The sequence below is a fragment of the Lepeophtheirus salmonis genome, chromosome 14, assembly GCF_016086655.4.
Source record: "Lepeophtheirus salmonis chromosome 14, UVic_Lsal_1.4, whole genome shotgun sequence".
In the NCBI taxonomy this organism is placed as follows: domain Eukaryota; kingdom Metazoa; phylum Arthropoda; class Copepoda; order Siphonostomatoida; family Caligidae; genus Lepeophtheirus; species Lepeophtheirus salmonis.
In genome coordinates, this window is record NC_052144.2 from 4616836 (window position 1) to 4638642 (window position 21807).

The 21807-nt window shown below is 32.5% G+C and overlaps 1 protein-coding gene and 1 long non-coding RNA gene across 2 annotated transcripts; both read right to left on the reverse strand.

Annotated features, from left to right (window-relative positions):
* Positions 1-775: 775 nt before the first annotated feature.
* Positions 776-2836, reverse strand: LOC121129508 (protein FAM200A-like). The gene has a single exon (XM_040725231.1). It carries the CDS (start codon positions 2834-2836, stop codon positions 776-778), a length of 2061 nt encoding a protein of 686 aa, XP_040581165.1.
* A 12890-nt stretch (positions 2837-15726) lies between these two features.
* Positions 15727-17543, reverse strand: LOC121129537 (uncharacterized). The gene is made up of 2 exons (XR_005868441.2): positions 15966-17543; positions 15727-15893 (listed from the first exon to the last, which is right to left on the reverse strand). It is a non-coding gene; the product is annotated as an uncharacterized lncRNA (long non-coding RNA).
* Positions 17544-21807: the final 4264 nt, after the last annotated feature.

Sequence of the window (21807 nt, forward strand, 5' to 3'; positions counted from 1 at the left end):
GAACAGAGCAGAAGCTACTGGTGGTTTGTACCGAGTTTCTGTGTCCGCCTCCAGTCCGACCTGCTCTCACGTTTAGTTTTAATATTTCGTCAACTAAAATATATCTTTTTAAGCTATTAGGCTGCAGCTATATAATATTATTTATTTCAAAATAGAGTGCTTCTTATTTTATACATTTCATACATATACACACATATATGGGTAGCAATTTATTTCAAAATAGGCCTATACTTGCAGGTGTATTTTTTTCTCCTCTTCAGACGAGTTTGGTATTTTCATTTGTTGTCACAGGTAAAAATAGCTAAAAAATTTCAACAGTTGTCGTTCTATACTTTAATAATTGCAACAAACTATAGTTTTAATATATATAGTATAACTATATATAAAACTTTATAAGCTGTGTTATCAAATATGATTTGCGGCTCCAGACAAATTTGATTTGGGGGAAGAGGGGGCAAAACGGCTCTTTCGATAGTAAAGGTTGCTTACCCCTGGCCTATGCAAAACGGGCATTAATACAACACAAAATAACAACAGCCTTACAGAGATGAAATTATTTTATAGTAATTTGAGAAATAAAATACAACCAGAATACAGGGAAACTTTAAACAGCAGGGCTGAGTGAACATACAATTATAAACAAGTGCGCAGGTAAGTCTTGTCTGAGAAAAACACAGGATCTGTGCGCTTATAACGTGCAACAGACACCTTATTGCTGCATGTGCAAAAACTTTACTTATTAGGGATACTTATTTTAGCCTATTATTTACATTTCTTAAACACACCTAATGAGATGGGTGGGCAATATTCTTGGAGCAGAGCAAGTCCATTTGGGCTTTATTTTAGAGACGGCCACTCGTAGATCCTCCTCCACGTTTAGCCGCGATCTGTATTTATTTTTTATGTAGGTCAGTGCTGAGAACGTTTTTTCGCACAAGTAAGTAGAGCCAAATGGAATCAGGAGATGCATAGCGGCCTTGGATAGCTGTGGGTATTCCCTCTCGACCGAAATCCAAAACTCCGCCAGCGTCTTGGTGTTAAATGCTGCCTGTAAGGTTCTGTCACTTGACAGTTCAACCAATGCGTCCTCCAGGTCGGATGTGAGATGATAAGCCCTCGTAACGGTGAATGGTGATCTTATCCAGTCATATTTCTCTGGAGCAGTTTCCTCCGGAAAATACTTGTTGAAGTGTTCCAGGAGAGACTGAAGGTGCGCTGAGATGAACTTCTGCACAGTTTTGACACTCAGTGCATTTTCCTCGATGAATTCGTCCAGCTCAGAAAACATATCGAGACTCCCCATTTCACTCACTTGCCCTGACCAGCGCTCGAGTTTCCTCTTGAATGCGCAGATTTTGTCATTCATTGACAAGATGTTAGTGTTTTCACCTTGCAGTGCCAGATTAAGTCCATTTAATTTTTCAAATATGCAAGACAAATACGCCAGCCTTGTTATCCATGCAGGGTCATTGAGGTGGTCGGCGAGCTGGGATCCATGCTCCATCAGAAAAAGGCGCACCTCGTCCCGCAGTTTATACAGGCGGCTGAGCACATTTCCCCGCGAGAGCCATCGGACTTCGGTATGGAACAGCAGGCCCTCATGCTCTGATCCCAGTTCGTTACACAGAGAGGCAAACAGTCTAACATTGAGTGGACGTGTTTTTATGTAGTTTACCATTTTAACCGCAGTGTCGAGAACATGTTTAAGGTCTGGTTCAAGCGTTTTGCTGGCAAGCGATTCCCTGTGAATCATGCAGTGTGTGAAATTTATGTGCGGCGCCACTTGTAATACTCTCGCTTTCAGTCCTTTCTTTTTCCCCAGCATCGCTCCAGCCCCGTCCGTACACACACTGATGCAATTTTCCCAAAATAGTCCCTCTTCTTTTAGTTTGCTGTCAAGCTTTTCAAAAATGTCCTCACCTGTGCACGTTCCCTCCAGCGGCGAGCAAAACAGCATGTCCTCATTTAGTTTTCCGTCAAAGCTGTATCTGACAAAAACAAGCAGCTGGGCAGAGTTGGATATATCTGTCGATTCATCTAGTTGTAAAGCATATTTCCCTCCTTTTATTCTGTCCACCAGCTGGCACATTATGTCCTGGGCCATGTCTGTGATGCGCTGGGCAATAGTCCCGTTTGACAGCGGCACCGATTCCAGCTCACGGGCTAATTTATCCCCATGCATGGCCCGACTCATAGCTATAGCAGCAGGTTTAATTAAGGTTTCGCCAATTGTGTGTGGCTTTTTAGCCTGTGCAATTAAATATGCCACCTCATATGAGGCCCTTTGAGCTTTGGCTGGAATTCTTGTTTGGCTGGGAAGGACTTGCTTTTGGTCTCTTACCTCTCGCTCCTTTCTGCGGAAAAAATCGGATGGTTTAGCAGCGAGTGAGGGATGCTTGGTTTTCAAGTGTCGGAGCATTTTTGCCGGCTTGAGGCTCTCATGTGCAAGTACCTCAGTGCATATCACACATTGGGGACGTTGTCGTTCGTTGATAATGACACATGTAAATCCATACTGGATAAATTCCTCTCGATATTTTCGATCCTTGGTGTGCTGCTCAGACTGGTGATGTATATTGCCACGGAAGTCTCCACCTCTGCCGAAGATCGACGCACTTGAGGACGGGGATGCTTGTCTGCTCCCTACCTCCGCTGACCTCTCCTGCTCCGCTTGCATCTCTACCTCCGCTGGCATCTCAAGCTCCGCTGGCATCTCAAGCTCCGCTGGCCTCTCCTTCTCCGCTAGCTTCTCAAGCTCAGGTAGCCTCTCCTTCTCCGCTAGCCTGTCCTGTTCCTGTGGCCTCCTCGATTTGGTTGGTATTAACCAACGTTTCATTGTGACTGTCAATAATTTTCAGCTGCTTTCCAAAAGAGTTTTGGCCAGCTACCGTGTGACTGGTGCTGCTGTAAATGTAACTGTCGTTAACCTGTGTCATAAGATAAAAAAAGGAAATGTTCTTTTTGTGGAGGAAAAAAAGGGGAGAAAAAAGAAAAAAACTGATGGGAAATGTGTAAGCTATTTTATTTAGTGACTCTTATTTTGAAGAGGGGTTTTACCGGAAGGATGTGCTGTACTAAACGGCTGCTATGTCTCCTGTGTCTTCTTTAGGCTGAGGCCTTATTCAATACAACAACTAAACGCTCGGCTACAATTGCATGGTTTAACTCTAATATCAACTCATATGTATATGTTATACAAAAAAAAAAATTAGAATTCTTTTTTTTAATAAAAAAAAAAAAAATTGTATTTGTTTTTTGGAATGCATTTCGCGACCCTGCATCTGTGTCTCGCGACCCCCACTTTGGGAACCCCTGGTGTAGGGGGGGGGGCAAAAGTGTCAAAAAAAGAGTTCAAAAAAACTCAAAACACTCATTGAAAAGAGTCTTGCAACGGAGAAGGGATTTTTTCATTCCTGATGTCAAAAGTAGCCTCTCCACCCTCACTAGGCTTTTCTCCACAGCCCTTTTGATCGTCCTATAGAAGCTCCGGTCCGAAGCACCAAAGTCCTTGGTGTGCTTCCGTATTGACTTCGAAGGGTTGGCCTGGGTAGCTTCCTTGACTCAATTTCATTCTACTACCCGACCCAAGCTTTCTGTCTACCGTCTCCGACTTTATAACGACATAGATGGTTGGCCTGGAGATCCCCAAATGCTTTGCAATCTCCGTTGGTTTCTTGCCAACGTCCAAAAGTGTGCCGACCGAAATGTATTTGTCCCGTTCAGATGGCATTTTCTCGGCCTCTAAGACACATAGAAAGATCTAGTTTTTTTGCCTTCGTAGTTTTTGACAGGAACAATTTTACTGGATTAACAAAAACCTTGATTTATGTAGCAAAAAATAAATGTAAATATTTTTTCGCCAAACCCCGTATAATATATATTAAGATAAGAGAAAATTAAATAAACACGACAGTGGTTTGATTGGAAGAAATAATTATCACTTAATTCTCCGTTATCAATTATAATATCATTAAACATGATGGATTATTCATATTGGATAGGACTTATGGACTGACGAACAAGCATTAGCTTTTCGATAGAGTTGGCAACAGGCATACCTACTGCAATTAACCAAATTAGATAATTATATGAGTGTTTTAGAACTGTTTCTGTTGTCTTTAAATATGTATTTACATTTATTTAACAAATTAATTAATTGAAGGAATGAAACATTAACAAAGGAATTGACATTAAAATTTGTTTTACGAGTAAAGGATTGAATAGATCTTCACTATTTGAGATTTAAAGTTGGAATACCATTTATTAATATAGTAATAACTATATTTAGTATTTCACTCTCAATTTCAAACTCATAAAGTCCAATGCATAGGATGGGATATTGAACATCAATGACTGTGAAATTCTAAGAAACTTCCTTCTGAAAGAGGGAATCGGAATAGATTATATAAATTTATGTTTTTGTAAATATAAGTTGTAAAAATAGAATAAAGTCACGCCTGTATATATATAATTATCATTGTAAATAGTCAGTATATATACTAAAGCATAGATTACTGAACATGTTGAGTAATCAATGATTAAAGAGATGTCTAATATTAGATTATACAATCTTTTCTATTTATATAGTTATTTTTCCAGTATTTTTCAGTCATTAAAGTTGGATTATTTGTTACAAAACATTATCGCCCTTTTTATAGATCCGAATTCTGGATTTTTTTTCTCGAAATATCCTCAGTTCGAAAAAAAATCTATGATTTATTTAGTACACATAGTTATATTTGTTATGACGACTAATGTATATGTTCATTTGTGCTCCTCCATCCCTTGTTAGTATATCTTATACAACGTGAATTTGATAGTTCGAAGTTACATTATACAGAAGGTGCAGAGCAAAAAATTATATATTGAAATTTTTTGTGAAAAGCACTGGATTTTTTAAATTTTTATCAAAAAATTTAATGTTTTACATTTTTTTTTTTCAAATTTAATTTATCCAAAAATATATACATATATAATCCTGCGGATGCCCCTGGTGGCTGTCATCCATTGTAGTTGTGAGGAACGTGGGATTGCCGAAAAATGGTTTGTCATAATTATTTATCATATTAAACTAATGGCAGTTTAGCTCCTGAATTATTTTTGGTGCAATTTATAAAAATCAGTTAAATATTTCCGTGTTAAATTTACAAAAACGATTTTTCAATTCATTTTCATAATTTGAAATTTGTAAAATCCTTTACACTTCACGGATAATGATGCTGGAGACCTATAATTGGTGCTATCAGATCCAGTAGCATGCAAAAATTACACTGGTTTGGTTTGTCTAAATCAAGTAATTACCTCTGCCAAGGAGCTTAGATGCCCCTGTTGTTTTTTGTTTGTTTGTTAGTCATTAGGATTCAGGCAAAATTTACGGATTGATTTGAATGAAACTTGGTAAGAAAATTATATATGGTCACAGTAATAAGCCATTAAATTTTGATTGATCAAGGTAAAACAAAATGTAAAACATGGATTATGGAACATCACTTTAGAACAAATTAAGATAAATAGCTCAATTTGATTTAAGGGGGAGGTTTTGCACCCTAGCTCTAGTCACATTCTGGTTGGACCTTAATTTATTCAAAAACAAAAATAAACACATTTTTTCAGAGTTTTGCATAATCTCCAATAACTAATAACTAGACTATGAATTTGTGAGCGACAAAAATTTCTGAATTTGGCCTTTTGTAGGAAAAACTGCTCATTTGGACTTTTGTGTGTGTGTGTGTGAAAGTTGCTCGTTTTTCTAAATTGGTATGAAATGAATAAAGGAAATTTTGATTCTAGTTAGATACACAATAGCTTTTGATGATTATTTGATTATATTTTTTGAGAACAAAAAATACTGCTTAAATCCTCCTTCATTATGCTCTCTTTGGAAGGTAAAAATATGTATATGATGCAATCATGGATATGGTTAGACATGTAAGGAAGCCAACCAATTAGAAGAAAAAGAAATTTTGGGGCAAATGAATAATTCCCCTTGAATCTTGCAACAAAGGATAAATACTTTGGCGCCAATTTGTGAAATACAGATCTTCCATTTATTCCAAAAGTTGGACGTATATCATTGGTGATGAGATGTTTCCATCGAACAAGCCTCCTAAAGATCACCCTGCAAACTTTAATTTTGCTCCAACTACTAATGTGAATATACAAAGGCCTTTTAGTAGTTTTAATACGGATCGAAGGCAAAAATTAACGGAAGAAATCTTTCTTAAATCCTGCTTTGTCGATATAATATAGTAAAATTTAACAGTAAATTATGATAAATATAAAACAACACTTATCACTTTAATTTATCCTTATGAAACTGTATTTCTCTTTAAATACAGATGGGTCAATTTTGATATTTTCGGTATTCATTTTTTTTGTCTTTTTTTGTCTCATTTTTGCCGAAAAAATCGCTCAAAAATCCAAAGTCTACTAATTACCTTATAAACTAATGATCCCCAATTATAGAATCAGATTTCATGTCTTTGACATGTTGCATTTTTTTCTATAAAATAACTATCCCTCCAATATATTTCAGTGAAAAGTTATTTAAAGAGAATGGAAAAAATAAGCCATACATTTCAAAACTGTGTAAAACAAAACTTTAAATGCGTAATATTATTATGAAACTAAAATAAAACTTGTTATACCATCGTTATGGAAAAAGGAGGTTATCTTACAGGGGCGTCCGCAGGATTATTTAAATATACATATATATATTTTATTTTCTTGGGGGGGGGGACTCTTGGATTTTTTTTCAAATAAATTAAAAGATTAAAATTTTTTGGAAAAAAAAAAAAATTAAATCTTTTGCATTTTTTTTATCCACAGCTACTCACAAAAAGATTAAATATGATAGAAAAAAATTATAAAATCCAAATTTATTCTTAAAAGCATCAAAAGATATATATTAAATATTACATTTTTTGGGAAAATCATTTCAAAAGCCAACAGTTCTTTACAAAAAATTAATTTTTTTAGAAAAATTTCAAAAAATATATTTCAAATACAAAATTTTCTAAAAAAATTTAAACTATTACATTTTTGTCAAAAATTTGAAAAATTCAGAGCTATTCACAGAAAATATTGATTAAATTTCGTAGTATAAGATTTTTTTTTTTTTTTTTTTTGGGGGGTGTTTACAGCTGCTTTAGCCCACTCCCCGCGGACACCCCTGTCTTAACACAACCTGTACAACAACAAATTTAATACATATATTATTCTACGATATGTGTTATCAGTTATGAAATTAAAGAAGAAAGATTCTTGTTGTTGTGGAAAGTTGTGGCTTTTTACGTTTTCCTCTGTGCAAAGCGTGCTTCCTTTATCTTTCTATGTACACATAGTACTCACCACGAATAATAAATTTATATTACATTGAAGTAAGTTATATGTATGTATACTGATGAGTCTACAACAACATCTGGTTCAGTTGAATATCCACAAATATTTTTGTTTTTTGTCAACTCTTTACTCGTTAGTATTGTAACACAGCAAAAATACTCGGAGAAAAAATATTCATATGTGTGCTGAAACATCGTATATACATTTTTACACAAGTTACACATATCAAATAACGCATTTGTTCATCAATACATAACTATACATTTTATGACGATTCCATTTTGAATCAAAGTGGTTTCCGTACGTAGGGGAGACGGGAATAGTTGTATGACACTCAGACAACATTATCTCCCAATCGTTATATAATTATCATTTAGTGGAGTCTTTTTCACAATTATAACACCCTCAGCTCTATCAGAATTTCTTTATCATTTACTATCTAAGCTTTTTCCCTCTTGATTTATCCAGAAAAGTTGGATCTTACAGATATAAATATATATATTTAAGTTTAAAATTACTTTACTATTAACAAGGACAACAAAACACTATAATTTACAAAAAAATAAACTAATAACAAGTTTATAAAAATTGAAGAAAAATAATAAATAAGATAACTAATAGCTAGCAGCTGCAGGAATGAGAATCCCTCTTAATTCCCCCCTGGCCCCAAACTTTTATAGGTTTCAACAGAGTCAGTTTCTCCGTGATAAGAGCTTTGCAATTTAAAATTACATGTTCCATTGCTTTGGTCTTTTCTGGAGACTTTCTAATTTTTTTTTTTTTTTTTGCACGACGGATTAGCTTACAAGATTCTAAATAATAACCCGCAGGATCTAAAAAAAAACAAAAACAACCTTCGCACAATTAGAGATAATGATAAAATGTAAAAATGTGAATTGGATCAGACTAGGTTACAATGTACTATTTCTTCTTAAAATATGTAAAGAAATACTTAAATTTAAGAGTAACTAGAGTTAATCTGCCCGGCGTTGTGCAGGACATTAAGAAATTAAAATCAAGTAAGAACTCTTCTGATTAATATAAAACAAAAAATAAAGACCGTCAATTCTAATAAATATTCTCATGTTGGTTTTATGAGTATACTAACATGTATGCATAACACTTCTGTCATGCTATGAGGAAGTGGTTACTTTATTATGGGTCAAACGCCGAACTCGCAATATTAACATCAAGAAATCCTTTTTATATCCCAAAATAAACCCCAACTCTCAGCTTGTACAGGTGTACTACCGCCGTGTTTCCACGCACTGGGCCACAGGGTAGTTTAAACTGCACCCCTGCAGCATTTATATGCACCAAGAACCCCTTCTAATATGCTAGAATACCACCCTGTTCACGGGTTATCTATATAAACTGTTGGAGCCTGAGGGAGGTTAAATTCTTCCCCCGCAGCTTCCCTGAGCCTCAAAAACCCTTATAATATCCAAAATACACCCTGCCCCTGAGGTTGTAGATTTGAAAGGATAAAAAATGCTATTTAAAGGCCGCCATGGCCTTGATGACCAAAAAAATTATTACCCGAACCATCTCTAGAGCCATAAAAAAATACCATTGGGTTGGGCGTCATTGAAAGACAAACACTCACAGACATTTAATGTATAAATTATTATTTACAAATGACGAGTCGATCCCGTAATTTAGAGAAAAATCCTCACGGCGGCACTCACAATACCTTTTCCGTTATTTTGGTCTTCCATAAATCCAATGAAGGAGATGGTAGATACATTTTTTTTGTGGTTCAATTACCCGGAGTTGACTCAAAATTGAATACAACTACTTATATTTTAACTCCAACGATTTTGTTGCGATTTTTTTTGCCAATATGAGGCAAAGAGTAGAACTCTAAAATTTTGAAAACGAGCACTTAAAATACCCAAATTGAGCAATTTATCTTTGAGAATAGAATCCATAATTGATCTCAGTTTTTCTCTCAGTTATCTGAATTCTGAAATATTCTAAATATTTCAGAATTCAAATGACTGAGAAAAAAAAATTGAGATAAGTTTTGTATTCTGCACTTATATATCAATTCGAATATTGTCTTCAATTCATTTGTAGAAAATCCTAGAAAAATCTTCCCCTGCTTAATTAGTGTTTATTTATATTTACAATAATATTTATTGATAAATTGTCCTATATTATATTGGCAGCTCAAGAAATTTAGAAAGATTTTATTCTATTAATTTTTGGATTCGATCAGTATTGGAAGTTTTAAAAATACTGCAACTAACAGATATAAGTTAAATTCCTCAGCATCCATACATTGCTTCCTTGCATATCCCAAAATGTAATAATACACCTGATTGCATCATATATATAGTTTTTTTTTATAGGAAGAGGGTTTTTGCAATTGGATTTTCCCTCCACAAATAACATCAAAGCTGTTGCATAAGCTAACTAGAATACAAATTTTCTTTATTTATTTCATACCAGACAAGAAAAATGAGGAATTTATCAATAAATGAGCGGGTTTCACGATAAAGGTGACAATGAGCCATTTTTGAGCAATTGAGCAATCACTCTTTGTCCACGCTCTCGTCCAGACAACATTCACACACACATGTGAGGGTGATGGAAAATGGGTCTAATAATAACTTATTAATCAACACTTTCATCAACAGCTGTTTAACCGATGAGTGGTAATGTTACTCTTTGGTCATTACACATTAAATAGAGACGAGACTTTCAAAGCTCATATAAATGAACATTCAAACAATACTTATAAAGATATTATATTAATATTTTCCTCGGTGGTGAATTTTCTACCACTCCAACTGCCTTCTTTACCGTCCTACAAGGTAAATTCTAGAATGTCCTCCTTGTACCAGCTCTCAAGGATCTTGAAAACCCGTTCAAAATTGCCTTGTCTAGAGGGTTCCTGCAAGTTAGGAGCCAAGAAACCGGTAGAACATACATCATGTTCTCAGAATTAAGAAAATGGAGTGTTCTTTTGCTCGTGTAACCGTCTTCCAGCCAAATCTAAAGTCAGTATTTCATGATGACGCAGGTACTTTGGTGCACAGAACTCTGATGTAGTGCATGGTGTTTACCTACAGACTCTACTTGAAGATGAAGAACGGTATAATGTTACCTTTGCTACTAACAGCGCCAAGAACTATATCCAGCTGTTGATAGTTGATCCTGATCCAAAGGAAGTTATAAGGACTTTTTGCCAATCATCTGCTATTCCTCGAGTTATCCATCTATATTTGACATAATTTTTTCTCATCTGAAATGAAGAAGACAAAATCTTTCACAGGGGTCTTTTATTTATTTATTTTTTGTAATGTTTCTTTAATTAGTTAGATTGAGTTGCACTGATTAAGTATAAGTAAATTTTTTGGAAAAAATATCCCAGAAAAATGCTCCCCCCCCCCCCGCTCGGCAAATATAATCTTGCGGACACCCTTGCTCTATTATAAACTTAACGAATAAATGACTTTTTGTAGATAATGTAAAAAAAAAAAATAATGTCTGTCAATAAATCCTATTAATATAATGTAATTTGAATAAAGTAACCAAATAGTATTAGAGACTATATTTCATCAACATGATATGTAAGGTTCGACGGGAAAATAAAGAATCTCCAAGTGGGTAAAGATAAGGAGAAATGGAGGAGACGACCCTCTGAAAAAAACCTGGGATGTGAAATTTGAGTATCTTATACATTATGTGCTACAAAGATTTATGAATTATAAGTAAGTGCGTACTTTTCATTATATTGGGTACAAGTTAGAGTGGTTTGATTTTCAACTTTTTTCAAATTTCGATAACGGCTAGTGCAGAAACCTTGTAGGTCGCACATCTCGATCAAATGATGAAAAAAGACAAAAACTCTTTACTTAGTGGATATACATTCTATCAAAAAAGTACTGGGAATTGTTAATTTAAATATCCCGCGCTGAAGGGATTTCCTAGGTTTGAGTAGGAGAACAGTTTGCTTGCAACAGCTAAATAAGATAAGTCTACTTACTTATACTCAACGATTTTACAATACAATTTTTTTCCTTCCATTCTAATGATTGTTGGGTTGTTTGCGTGTCATACCTGGCGACCCACGTCTCATCACCAGTTATGATGGGTTCCATGAACGTTGGGTCGGAATTTGCATAATCAAGCATGTCCCAAAAGACTTGCTCACGGTACTGATCGTAGTGCTGTCGATCTAAAAAAAAAGATGTTAATTAAATCCCTTCAGCGTGGGCAATTTAAATTAACAATTTCCTGGTACTTTATTCACAGAATGTAGATACTACCAAGACAATTTTAGTTATTCGGCATAAAAAAAAATTGATAGACTTTTTTCTGAACCTATATAAAGTGTTGCAAAAGTTTTTTTTGTTTTTTTTCTAAAATTGTACTATGGAACAAAGTTAGGAAAATTTGATGATCCACGTATAGCCCGCCTCCTTTTTTTTACATTTTTAGTAAGGAACGATAAAATTTTCTTATGCTATTTTCTCTTTTTGCTTCGTAGAGCAGCTTTAGAAAAAAAAACCTCAATAATTTTGATTGACATTATTCTAATCTATAACAAACAATCAATTTATGGAAAATAATGATTAATGCTGTATTTTAATCTTGATTGACGAATCAAATAACTTTTGCCTCCTTTCAAAATTTGACCAAGTTGTGCTAACTAAAGATGAAAAGGAAAGGCAATGAAAACTTACACAGTTTATTTTCTTACCACATCACAACTTTTCTAAACTAGCCGCAATCAAAATTTGGAAAAAAAGTTGAAAAACAAACCACCCTAACGCACATACATATAAAATAACAGACACATGGAAGGACAGGAAATATACATATTCAAATTTGTGTATTAAAAAAAATGGAAAACAATTTGGCTTGACACTTTTCTTTTTCAAATATTGATTTACAAATATAAAAACAATCTAAATGAAAGAGTTAAAACTCGTTTTGTGCTCTATGCAGTTATATCTTTTTGGAGTGGTTTTAAAATGATTTTGGGATCACATAGAGTTTTGAATATTCTTTGTACTCATCAATTGTTCTTTTGCTAATTTCTTCTTTTTCTTACTTATATTAGTTTATTTACAGGCAATTAATTTGTCTAGTAGCAAAATAATACAACTCTCAGAATGGTAATATTATTTGTCAATTCATAATTATATTATGGCCGCAAGAAAAACAAATGAAAAAGAAATAGCCTTGTGAATTTTTTTATGTAGCGTCCCTAAACTACTTATACGTATTTACCTTTATTAGCTCACGCAACCTTTCCTTCAAAAGAAACAGAAATAAGGTTCCAAATCATCCAGTAGTTAGGCAAATACGTCAATCATACCAACTGCTATTTATCTATTAAGTACTTCCAGACTATTACTTTCATATTAATTCTTCACAATTTTTAAAATAAATTAAATATATACATATTTTTGTAATTTTAAAAACCTACATATTATTTTATTCGATACTGTATTTCCATATTGCTTAGTAATTTTGTATTGAAAGTGTAGCCATACATTTTTATTTGTGTATGATAACCAAAATTTCTTCATAGAAATAATAAAATGTATATTTTATGTATTATACCGTGCACAGAAAACTACCCTAGAGAAAATTGTCAGTTAGGAAAATGGCCCGTATTTTGTTCTAGTTTCATATTGAGTAACAACACATTATAAATTAGTTTAGGGTCTCTTAGAATATAGTTGAATAATCTCCACCCTTTAGTATTTGGGGGTTCTTTGGGTGTATGTGATGATTTGGTGGTGGTTTTTAAGGATCCAGGAGTCCACCAAGTACCCAGTGCAACCCGAGACCTTGCAACTATTTTTTGGTATTATATGGGTTCCTTAAATGTATTGGTTGAATTGGCGTTGGTTTTTAACAATCCTACTCTACCACCGGACCAATCCGAGGGTGGATGGTATTTAACCATATTTTAGGAGGCCCTAAGATATTTATTCCTCCCTCCCTTCTTCCAATCCTCTCTATCTATTTCTTAGAAGATTGGATTGAATTTAAAAAAAATGCAAGGAAATTACTCCACTTGAAGTTAATCCCTTGGAGGATGGAACAAACAAATATATTCAGATATTTGTCATTAATAATATTAAGCGAAGTTATATTGTGTTATTAGTCATCATGAAGTTTGAACAGAATACGGGTAATTTTCTTCCATGGCAATTTCCAGTTGCAGTTTTCCTAGTACCGTATTATGTGTATGTCAAGGGATCAACAAAAAATGTTATTCCTGTTCTTTTGGAAACGGAGCATAAGTATATAATGACGTATCACTTTGTTTATTTATCAAAAAGAATAATTTATGAAATAGCCATGACGTATCAAGTGAGACGAGATAACAACTAACAAAAAAATATATTAATATAGGGTATTTTTGTGTTAGGGAGGTAACGCCGTGCATACTGTCACATCACCCGGCAGATAATACATATATTTAGTTTATTCATGCCAAATTCAAACAATAATATTAAAAAGAATATTGCGAATTAGAGAAAAAATAAACAATAGGACACTAGCGTTGTTTTCTTATGTTAGTTAATAAATAAGGTAATAGGTAACTCCCTGAATGATAATGATCACTATCACATAGAACAGACACCAGCGCCCTCAAGTAAACTATATTTATATTAGCCCAGGCTACAGAAAGTCACAGGCCCTTGCAGATAATATATATGTTTTAGTTTGCTCATGCCCTATAGATATAATCCTATCAAATTCTTTAAATATTTTTGATTTTGAAATGACCTTTTCAAAAATATATTTCCCATTCCATTCAGCCCTATAAATATTGGACCTAATATGAAGTCTGAAAACTCTAGTTGGGTCTGGTCCTGTGTGAGCGAATGCGGCACCCACTTTGAAATCAACTAACATATATTCAAAAAAGGTAACATAATTTTAATTGAAAAATCACTTATTTTTTAAAACATGGATCCTTTTAATTCATGCCTTTGTTGAAACTAGAAGTTCTCTACTAGTCTGCAACAGAGGCCGTGGTACAAGATATATTTTCATTACTTAGAAAATGAACGGATGGAACTATCAGCAGACTGCAGCCTGCAAGTTTGCACACACAACTGGATATGGATGCTGGCTGTCAGTCAATATATGGTGTCTGTTCATTTGAGCAACGTTAATTTTAACGAGTGTCATCTTAGCAAAATCCATTTGAGGATATATTTATTTGGACGATCTTCTTTTCAGCGTAGTTCATTTCAGCGACATTTTCATATAGTAAACAAAATAAGATGAAAGACGTCATTATTAACCGTAATCACTCACCAGAGCGGTGTTTAAAATCAAATAGAATAAATCTAGGTGGAGCAACTGAGGTTCTTATTAGGATTTCGTCTCAAGTATACAAGCTTCTGTGGAGGGATTTATTTAAAAAAAATATATATAATGCGTGGGACGGTATATCAATACTTGTAGAGTAGGATCTTTAAAAAAGGATGTGCATTCTTTGATCATTTTTGTTGTCAAATGTTATGATAGTAAACCCAGGATTCATGAACCATTTTTTTCTTTGTTCTAAAGTATAAATATATTTTTCTTTTTAGCAAAAGTCTTCAAAATAGTTGAGACGGACCTTTTTGGGGTATTCCTTTATCCCTACTTTCTGGAAAAAAAATTCTAAAAGTTCACAACTGTTTCCATTTTTTTTTTTTTTTTCCAGTTCTGAAAAAAATTCAAAAATTGAATTTCCAATATTCAATTTTAAAAATTTCAAAAATTCACAATTATTCACAAAACAATTAAAAAAAAAATCATAGCTATTTCCAAAAATTGTTTTTTTTTTTTAAATCGACAGCCGTTAACAAAAAATTTCAAAAATTAAAATGAAATAAAAAATTATTACAAGTTTTTGGAAAAAATCAAAACTCAATAGCTATTCACAAAAAGGAAAAAAAAATTGGATAAAAGATTAAAAAAATATATTTCAAAAATTAAAATTTTTGAAAAAAAATCAAATATTTGAAAAAAAAATTCAAAAAACCATAGCTATTCCCAAAAAAGTAATTATTTTTGGAACAATTTTTTTTATATTAAATTTTTTCGAAAAAAAATTCAAAAATCCAAAGCTATTCAAAAAAAATTAAATTTAAATGATTTGCTTTGGTGTATACATTGCTCGAATGAGTGAGAAAAAAAATGTAGTAAAAAGCATTTTTTTTTGGGGGGGAGGGGGCTTCAACCCCTCTTGCCCATCCTTACTGACTTACTTATATATTTATTAAACCGTTGGAAAAAAGATATCAATTAAAGAATTGAGAAAAATGATTTAACACTGATATAGAAGAAATCAAGAGAAATAAACAAATGAAAGATTTCATTTGATTATAAAAACAATAAAAAAAAACTATAGCAACGAAGATTATAAAGATTATTTAGAAGGATTATAATTATAAGGTCATGCAGGTACATTATATTGGTATTCATATAACTATGGAAGGCAGGCAAGCAATCAGAAGAGAAGCTCGGGTATAGAAAGTCATTTTTGTTGAAGGTCAATCATATCCAACGTTATAACTTGAGGCCTTGAATAGAAAAAGAAAAAAGATGTTACTATATCTTGGAATATATATATATATATATGTAATAACTCGTACCAACAAATTGTTCTAAGTAAAGTTTCATTAAGATTGTACGTGTAGAGGTAATGCGGAAGGAGAAGAAATGATCAAATTTGAAAAATCAATCATGATTATCATATTATTTAATAATAAGTCATAATTATAATCCGGGAATGAGGGAATTAGTGTTGTGCCCGTCCTTATTTATCCAGTCCGGTCCAGTTATAGGACCAACCTTAAGATAATCAGTACGAGAACTGATTAAAATAAGAAGTAAAGTTGAGCAGGGGCGTCCGCCGGGTTATATTTTTGGAAATTTAAAAAGAAATATTAAAAAAATCAAAAATTGATAGCTATTCCCAAAAAATTTAAAATTTGAGAAAAAATTTGAAAGATTTTTTCAAAAATCCATAGCTATTCACAAAAAATTAAATTTTTTAAAAATTTGAAAGAGTAAATTTTTTAGAAAAAAAATTAAAAGATTAAACTTTGAATTTTTTTTTTTTTTTATAAATGAAATTTCAAGTTTTTTTTTCAAGATTGAATAGTTAGAAAAAAAATCAAAAATGAAATGTGAAAGATTAAATTGTTTGGAGAGAAAAACTTATAAAATCAAATTTCAAGTATTAAATGTTTTCGAAAAAAAAGTCAAAAATCTACAGCTATTTACGAGGAATTAAATTTTTGGGCAAAAAAATCATAGCTATTCACAAAAAAATTAAATTCGTTGGAAAAACATTTTTACCCCTATTTTTGGTTAAAATTTTTTCATCCAGTCCAAAAAAAAATCTGTTTAGAACCAGAAATTCCTTAATTTGAGGAGGTACTACAGCCCCTCAAGCCCACGCCCTGCAGATGCCCCTCTTGAGTGACGTCATCATCTTTATAATCTTTATATGATATACAGGACCGAACTGGATCGGACCAAGACTGAACTGGACAGTACTGTATTCTTCAGTCCTAAATAGGAACTAACACAGCACCAATGTTAGCATACACAAATGTATGCATGTACGACGTTAGATCTATGTTAGTAGGAACGTAAAAAAAAAAAAGAGTTGAGGAGTGGCTCCTACGCTTTGATTGGCTCTGAAAGAAGAGGAGGGGGAAATTCGTGTGTTAATGGTTTATGTATTTAATAGAAACACACGTTTCTGACTAAGATATCATCATCCATATTTAAGTATGTATGAGTAGGTATCTTATGTACTCTGATGCTTAAGAAGGCAGAATGTAATTCTAGGTAGGTGAAAAATTATTCACATGATTCAAATGTTTCAATGGAGTGGCTCTAGTTTAATGGGTTTATTGGAATGGAGAAATCATTCTTTTCAACTCAATCTGCGTATGTTCGATACTCGATAATATGTATACATTTTGTCAATGAATACTAAAACAACACCTGTCAATATATTATTGTTGTTCATACGGAATTCAAAAACAATTCCTGGGTCAGGTGGAGTATTTGTAGTACTATAATTAATAGTTATACTTATAGAAGGGATATGGGTAAAGAAAAGACTAAGTTTAACGATTAGAAAAGGAAAAACAGTTGATGCATGTTCTCTTTCTTCTTTTTTGTTCATAATTTAATGAGTTGTGTGTGGGTAAACATCTCTCTCTAAAGCGAGCATTCTCACCTATCTTTTGTCTAAATTGATTTAAAGATAAATATAAATGAATTTCAATATAATTATAATGTTTTCACTGCACTAATCCTAGTTAAAATGTTGAAGGTTTTCCTATGTGCAATAGTAATTCATATTTCTACCCCAAAAAACATATAAAAGACAGCTGATATTAACAAATGCCACATTGATTAAATATACACAAGTCTTAACAATTAAATGATTTTTTTTAAATGTTTCATGAAATGGATTTACGACTATTGTTAAAAATATGTATAGCTTACGCCGTTCAATAATTATGTATATGATATCCCAACTATTGAATAAAAAATTATTCAACAGCTGACAAAATGACGTAATTACTCATTTATTAACAACGGTTTTTCCTTCCACAAAATGTTATGAGACGAAAATACTTTTTTTTAAATTAGATTTTTTCTTCTTCCTTTGAATAATGTTAGGGTCGATCCTTAACACGAGACTTAAAATTGCCTCTGTCCCTCTTGAAAATTTCCTACATTTAAAACCGCCTTTTTACAACGTATCATTATCACAAATATTACATTTCAGTACCAACATTAGTTTAACAATTGAATACACTTAGTAAAATCTCAAGTATCTTCCATCAGGTTACCAGACCTCTATCCATAGAGGGGCACTCCAAATTCTAAGAAGAGCTATTTTTTTTGGTAGATTAACTGGCATGAGATGATATTTTTATTTATTTATTCTTGATTATGTTTAATAACCTTCTTTTTATATCTCAAAAATTAATATTTTTTTAAAGAAAAGACGATAAATAACATTTATGTGATCATTACGCCCGGTAGTAGTCATATGCCTGGGTAGTAGTATATTTAAAACTAGAAGGAGCAGTCAATAGAGCGCAAACCTCCGTCTATTGTCATTTTTCCTAAATGAAATGTCGTCAAGTTTTTTCTTTGAACTTTAATACTCACCTTAGATTTTACTATATGAAGCATATTTATTAAACCTACAACAAGACACCAATTTGAGCTCTGTAATTCAATATGTTCCAAAGTAATGGTCAATTATGTATTTTGGACGTTTTGTGCTACCTTGTGACCTCTCAAAATTTAATGGCCTCTTACTGTCACCATAAATAATCTTCCTACCAAGTTAGATTAAAATCGATCAGTAACTTTTTCCGTAATTCTGGTGATAAAACTAACAAACAGAAATAAAACCATAGCTTCTTTGCGGAGAGGTAATGAACGATTGAGTAGTCATAATTACGCACTTCTATTTGATTCAAATTCAAATTGTATTTTTAGTCAATTTAACATTTCTGAGTGTTTTCCGCTAGATATCTATAGTCAGCTATTTCTCCCGATATAGATGTCGCGTCACAAAAATTATAAAGTATGCTCAAAGGTTAAGCATACATTTAAAAAAAAGTTTATTTACACTTTTGTCGAAACGGTGGTTCCAACGATTCCGTTCTGGTAATATGGACTTCGAGCATGTCGATAAAATAATGGAAATAGTCGATTTTGACCGGCTTGTGTGGACTTTTTCCATTGTCCAAGAACTGAAATTTAGCCAGAAAACTGTTTGGAACCATCTAAATTGGATAATCCTAACTATGTTAATTTTATTGTCAAAATAAAGCGAAGAACGCTCTGAACGTTTTACTTCCACTATTATTTATTTTTTAGTAGGATGGATAGGCTACGATAATAATTTACCCCTATTCTTAATTTAGCCTGAATTCTGTTAAGTATTTATTATTCTTATAGACATTGTGTGTTAATAATAACTCCAAGAGAGACGAAATAAATCAATGATGACGTCGTTTTGCAAAGATTGTTTCTTGAAACGACTTGGAAAAAAAATGGAATCAATTGACGAATTCGTTGTAAATGGCACGGATCCCTCCTTGGAATCCGCGCCGGGGCGACAACATAACAATTGCTCAAACTCTGGGACTCAGTGAGACATTCGTTTTCAAGGTTAGGGAGGACTTTGAGGCCTCTATAGGACTCAACTCCCTGCCTCACCTCAAAAAAAAAGTTTCAAACGGCTCCAAAACAATTATTACAACTTCATCTTTCTCGTATTTTGGCTTCAAAACTCGCTGGATCTGAATCTGATGGATTTTTTTTTTTTTTTTGTGGGTGAGATCGAATAACAAACCAACCGAAACTCCTACGTCAACGTCAAATACGAACTTATTAGTACAATTAAAAAAGAGTTCAAGGATTTGCCAAGGGAACAATAGGTGAAGGACTGTTTGCCCTTTCGGCCTCGTTTACAGGCTTTAATTGAAGATGAGGGTAATTTTATTGAATAAAATAAATCATAATCAGTCAAGGTTTCAGATTTTTTTTTTTTTTGTCTGTTATTTTTATTTATTTATTTCACACCAATATCACCAGTAAATGATTATTGGAGGTAAATATACAATCAACAATCTACACACATAAATTAATTAAAGTCCGTTAAAACAAATAAAAACCACACAAGGAATAATAAAATATCATATTTTACTTTTTAAATCTGATAACTGGTTTGAGAGAAAATAGTTTTAGAAAAAAAATCATTTTCCGGGCCCTGATAGCTTTTACACCCTGTATTTTTTCTACTATCGTTGGGATTGTCAATTCAGAGTTAACTATAATACTTCATTGTATATTCAGACAATATTAGAATGTACTTTTTTTAAAAGGAATGCCCCTCTTCATAGAGAAGTTCCTCTAGGAATTGAAATCATCATGAAAAATCTATTCTAAGTTAAATATAATAATTTCAAGAAAATGTATTTAAAAAAATACTAATCACAAATATTCGGACCAAATTTGAATATCCCCGAAAATGAAACTCTACTACACCGAAGCTACTATTAAATAAACAGTTGTGAAGTATGAGGCAATATTGGCGAATTACAAACTGATTTGTAGCCTTTTTTTTTTTTTCCTTTTTTGCAAATAAAATTGCCTTATAGTGCGTTTTAAAAGGAGTATTAATTATATTGTCGTTCGTTGTAAGGTGCATCTGCGTGAATCTAGTTCACCTTGTTGCAAACAACTACTTGATTTTTTTTTAACTTTTCCCATGCGGAACAAGAGAAAAATAAGCAACTTGACTTGAATACTTTATATTATTATAAAGGAGTTAGCCCAATCCATATTTACACATTGAAAATATTCATCAGTTGATTTGATTGAATCTATTTACGTCCAGTTTTTTAATAATCTTGCAACCACGACTATCTAAATGAAAAAGACAAATTTACAAAAAAAAAACACATTTTGTAGCCTTCTGTATCTTTATTGGTGCAAACTATTAATGATTAAATATATTGAATTGATATTCAACAAATGTTTACCCATGGATTGAAATGGTGATTTCCTGATTCCCCTTACCTCAAAAAACATAGTAATGGCCTATATATAACCTCATATTTTTGTTTTTGTGGTGGTCTAGAGTGAGGAACATTTCATATAATATGTACTATCAATAAACCTTGATGGTTTCATAATTATACAAAAATATTTCTACAAGCAAGCAATCATAAATAACTTTAAAAATACTATTTCTTTAAAGTGTTGTTTCTATAAACATGAAGTTGTATGTCTTCACTTTTTTTAAATGAATTTATTAGACATCCAAAGTAAGGGTATATATTTATACTTTGAAGATATTTCTCCGAATCAAAAAACATTTATAAAAATACTTAAATTATATTTTCAAAATCGGAAACATGTATCTACAAACTATATTTCATTGTTTTTTTCTTGTATATGTATCTTTTCAATGCTTAATAAGATTATATAATGTAAATTTAGACAAAAGATTTGTTCAAAAAAGCACTCTGTAGGATACAAAAACAGAAATTTCGACCTATAACGGGGGATTTCCTATTTGTGAAGGTAAAATTAGTCTAAAAGACATATCAAATGTCAATACGGGGGGGGGGACATTTTGTTGACTCGTGTAATTTTATTAATTGTATTAGAAATACCACGAATTCTAGACAAAGGCCCTTGATTTGTATAAATTAAATTAATATAAAATCAAAATAATCCTATTAATAAGGCAAAGTTTGTCTGTCTTTCTGTCTGTACAAATATATGACAAGTCACCGGGGGCACTGTCTATAGTGCTTTCTGATGTATATCATATACGTATTTTGATCTAAAATATAAAAATTTAGTCGTATCAATAAAATATTGTAGGTATATGCATATAGCATTGAACATGTATACAGGATACACTTAGTGCTCCCT

Excerpts from the sequence above, each read along its gene's own strand:
- LOC121129508 (XM_040725231.1), bottom strand. The coding sequence starts at position 2,836 with ATGAAACGTTGGTTAATACCAACCAAATCGAGGAGGCCACAGGAACAG.